The sequence below is a fragment of the Glycine max genome, chromosome 5 (genome assembly GCF_000004515.6).
Source record: "Glycine max cultivar Williams 82 chromosome 5, Glycine_max_v4.0, whole genome shotgun sequence".
Classification (NCBI taxonomy): domain Eukaryota; kingdom Viridiplantae; phylum Streptophyta; class Magnoliopsida; order Fabales; family Fabaceae; genus Glycine; species Glycine max.
This window is the reverse complement of record NC_038241.2, coordinates 3,799,162-3,803,880: the sequence shown is the minus strand read 5'-3', so window position 1 is coordinate 3,803,880 and position 4,719 is coordinate 3,799,162. Positions and strand designations below refer to the sequence as shown.

Below are 4,719 nucleotides of genomic sequence, written 5' to 3'. Positions count from 1 at the left end.
TTCTTTTTATATTTTTATGTTTATTCTTGAGTTAAATATTTTTATTAGTATATTTTTTTATCTTGAAATTTAAAAATTAAATTAAAATTCATTTTATTTTATTTTATTAATTTTTTATTTATCTCAACTCAATTTTTTCAAGAAGAAAAGAAAGTAAATATTTTAAAATAAGATCCTCTAATGAAGAATCTTTTAAAGTAACCAAATAAAATGTTTTTTTTTTAATTTTAGTTTCATTTTTTAAAAATTTACAACAAATTCCTCATCTCCTAAGTAACCTCTTGTTTATCTTAGAAGTAAATATAATGAATAATTTTAAATCTTCTAATAATAATGTATTCTTATAAATTTCCCTACTTACTAAATAAAAAAGAATTAAAAATATTTTATGTTTTAAATATTAAATATATTTATTTTATCAAACATTAAAAATTACTACTATAAAAAGCATAATGAAAGAAGATAACATTATTTAAATTTAATTAACGCGCGATGGATGATGGAATCATGTTCTAAAACATGAATATTTTGATTTCAGTCAACAACAACCCCGAGTATTGACTTGACTCCAAGTCTTTAATAACGAGTAACGGAGAATCAATATTCTCGCATCTCTTCTATACTAATAATATATTCTCTGCTACTCCTCTCAACAATACACCAATGAAACATGGGAATTAATTCAGATAGAATTATTTTTTCTTAAGAAGAGATTTTGGATTTGCGTTTTAATATATAATCATATTAAATACTTAAAAATAAATTTTATCATCTGTAATAATTTTATTTTAAACATAATTGATTTGAGTCAATGTCTATCTTAACTAATAACAAACAAAACAACTATTCTTCTGAAAAATAAATAAAAAATCCCACTTACTAAAACTAATTCAATAAAAAAAAAATTCGCATTTCACACTTTCCCTTTAACGTGGTAGTTCCGAGAGAGAATGTATGTTTGTCGATATTTTTATTTTAATTTTCCCTATCTATATTATTAATCTATTTTTAATAATTAATTTTGATATTAGAGACATACTATTCTGAGAGTCAATAATCCCGGGAAGGCAGAGTCGTGTAAGAAGGCGCAACCAATGAACAAACATCCTTCTGCAAACAAACACCCTTCTGCAAACAAACAGTACGAGGAGTACTAGATTACCAGCTTCTTGCTTTGTTACTTCGTCAATTCAAAAAAAAAAAAAAGAAGAAGGATCATTCATTGTTTCTACTCTCTCGCTTTCTCTGTCTTTCGCTCTTCTTCAGTGAGTATATAGAAGATAAAGTAATAACAGAAAGAGCGAGGCGGGTTGGTATTGTCTCCGATGATGGGTAACCCAAACCCTAACCCTACCCCTACCCCGGAAGAGGAAAAGAGCCTCAAGGAGGAGCTGCTGGATCCCATCCTGCTCGGAGAGCGTGTGATAAAGCTTGCTCAGGAGGCGGAGTCGTCTAAGGTGGACTGCACGGAGCTGGCGCGTAAGGTGCAGGTGGTCTGTGACAACCTCCGCTCCGTGGTGCGCGTTGTGTCGGGGGCTCAGTGCCTCAACGAGCGCCCCATCCGCCGCATCGTCGGCGAGGTCTTCAAAAACCTAGAGCGCACGTTAGCGTTCATCCGCAAGTGCAAGAAGCACGGCGGCGTCCTCCGCCAGGTCTTCTCCATGACCACCACCGCCGATTTCCGCAAAGTCTGGAGCCTTCTCGAATCTTCCAACGGCGACCTGGTCTGGCTCCTCACCATCTTGGACTCCAAAGACGGCACCAATGTCTCACTTCCCCCTATTGCCAGCAACGACCCTATTCTCGCTTGGGTCTGGACCTTCACCTACACTCTCCAATTGGGCCAGCCCAAGGACCGCGCCGAAGCCGCCACCGAACTCGGTTCACTCGCCAGAGACAACGACCGTACAAAATTTATCATCTTGGAGGAAGGTGGGGTGATGCCCCTCCTTAAGCTTCTCAAGGAAGCTTCTTTCCCCGATGCTCAGATCGCAGCTGCCAATGCTCTTGTTAACATTACAACCAATCAAGACAGGATTGTTGGTTTCATTGTGGAGTCCCATGCTGTCCCCACCATTGTTCAGGTTCTCGGTGATTCCCCTATGAGGGTTCGTGTCTCTGTTGCCAATTTGGTCTCTACTATGGCTGAGCAACATGAGCTTGTTCGCGAGGAGTTCATCAGGGCCAATGTGACTAGGCCCCTTGTGTCCTTGTTGTCCATGGATATGGGTACTGTCCTTGCTGACCCCATGGCCGGTCGCGCCAGCATTCATTCGCTTGTTCTCAATTTGTCCAATGTCGGGGAGGCGAATTCGGATGGGAGTAGCCGCGGCTCCAGCCACCAGCGAAGAGATAGAGAGGTTGAAAGCCCGGAGTTGAGGAATGAGGTCAAAATCAGTTGTGCTAAGGCTCTTTGGAAACTCTCCAAAGGGTGTCTTTCAAGTTGCAGGAAGATTACCGAGACTAAAGGTTTGCTTTGTCTTGCTAAGATTATTGAGTCCGAGAGTGGGGAATTGCAGCTCAATTGTCTTATGGCTGTCATGGAGATTGCTGCTGTGGCAGAGTCGAATGCTGATCTTAGAAGAGCTGCTTTTAAGCGAACTGCACCGGCAGCCAAGGCAGTTTTGGATCAACTTTTGAGGGTGGTTCAGGAGGAGAGTGATCCGGCATTGCGGATTCCTGCTATAAAGGCAATTGGTTCCTTGGCCAGAAACTTCTCTGGGAAGGTTCCACAGGTTATTGGTCCTTTAGTTGCTCAGCTTGGTAACAGAGATGTTGATGTGGCTAGTGAGGCTGCCATTGCTTTGGGGAAGTTTGTGTGCCCAGACAACTACAACTGCATTGACCATTCTAAGGCAATACTTGAGCTTGATGGGATCCCTAAGCTAATGAGCCTGCTGCAGATAAATGATCGCCAACAAGTTCATGGCCTTAAATTACTTTGTTACCTTGCCTTAAATGTAGGTAACAGTAAGGTCCTTGAGCAAGAACGTGCTTTGAATACCCTAGAGAGGTTTGCTCGTCCTGTTCAAGCACAACATCCTGATATGAAGGACCTTTTTGCAAAGGCCATACACCACCTCACTCTTTATCAGCCTGGAGCTCAATTGCACAGACAGCCCTTGGGGCTGTAAGTGCCACTGATTGCATTAATCAAAATAATGATCCTTGTAAGTCTTTTGAATGGAAAAGTAAGTGTATTGTACTTAGAAAATGATTTATTACATTGTGAAAATGTCAAAATTTCAATTTAATAGCCTCTGTTATTTGTGATATTGACTCACTGGTCATCCAAATTATACGTAAGGCTGGCTGTCTCAACAAGATGAGTAAATTTACGGATATACATTCAGAAATGTTGCACATGATATAGCCTACACTTCGGTATATTTGACGGCATTACCAACTTTTATATTTCTTGTGACTTCTTGCCCTTCCTTTTTTCTCCCCATAAGTAACACTTCAATAATTTGATGGCATTAGACTTCAGTGTAATTGATGGCTTTACCAACTTTTCTATTTCTTGTGACTTCATGCCCTTCCTTTTTTCTCCTGATAAGTAACACTTCAATGATTAGATTTCTATTTTATAGACTTCTGATATGTGTTTGACTTGGTGTATACTATACATGTACGAAGCCATAGTTGCTACTTATGTAGATTAAAGCATGACATAGACCTTCCCTTTAAAAGAAAATAAATGAAACAAAGCCTTGAATTGTGTCTCTATATGCATGACAACATTTTACTATGCATTTCTCCCTCTGAATTTATGTTCTTCCCACATGTTGATGCAGGGCCCGATTGTTTGTGCTTTTCTTAAGGAAAAGTAGTTATATAATTAAAAAAAAGTGTATAAATAATTATAATAATTAGATTAGTTTTGTTTTAAAAAAAAAAGCTGTTTTAGTACCTTTTCCAAAAGCTAAAAATAGCAGCTTCTGAAAGCTCTTAAAAAGGCTAAACAAGCGTTTGTTTTTTCCCTAAAGTTTAAAAAACCACACTCACAGGATTGTTTGTTGCTCTATTTAATTATACTTTCCTACATATCTAGATTAAATTTATTATACTGATATATGTCATGAAAAAAAAGGTTAGATTAATGCTTTATCTGCTTACCTTGGGAAAAAAGTTCTTATTCACTGCGTGGATATCATTGTACTTAATTTTTTCAGTTGAAATTCATCTGCATTAACAATTATTATCACTTAAATGTCCCACTTGCTTAGGGTTTCCTACAAGAGATCTAAATTCCTGCAGAGATTATACGAATAAGCTGAAGCCATGTATTCCTTAGATTTAACTACCTCTGCAATCAAATTTGGAAGGAAAAAATACTAGATTTCAAAATTGTTCTGTTATTAAGCGAAGGGAGTAGGGGTATGAATATTTTGCATTCTTTGGTGGAAGCATAAGAGGAGCTTGTACAATACTACTGATGACGTTAGTTGGCCTGAGGATCTCTTGGGATGTACTTCAAGAGGCAATCTAATGTTTGTGAAGGCTAGTGGCAATCATAATTTTGATTCAATATTTATCTTGGTTGCCATATCTGTAGAGTTCCTTGTTCTTGTTCACCATATAAACCTACATATAATGCAATGGGTAAAGTTTGTACACAGTTGTCATGTCTTGGGTTAGAGTGTCTTCAAAGTTTGCAGCTTGCACTCTGGACAGGCTAGGTAAAATATATGGACAAATATGTTGTTTTTTTAAACA

General features: G+C 37.8%; 1 protein-coding gene across 1 annotated transcript; it reads left to right on the top strand.

The window, feature by feature from the left end:
- Window positions 1-857: 857 nt before the first annotated feature.
- Window positions 858-4,719, top strand: LOC100813824 (uncharacterized). The gene has a single exon (XM_003525516.5). The coding sequence runs from the start codon at window positions 1,326-1,328 to the stop codon at window positions 3,132-3,134; it is 1,809 nt and encodes a 602-aa protein (XP_003525564.1). The 5' UTR covers window positions 858-1,325; the 3' UTR covers window positions 3,135-4,719.

Excerpts from the sequence above, each read along its gene's own strand:
- LOC100813824 (XM_003525516.5), top strand. The coding sequence starts at position 1,326 with ATGATGGGTAACCCAAACCCTAACCCTACCCCTACCCCGGAAGAGGAA.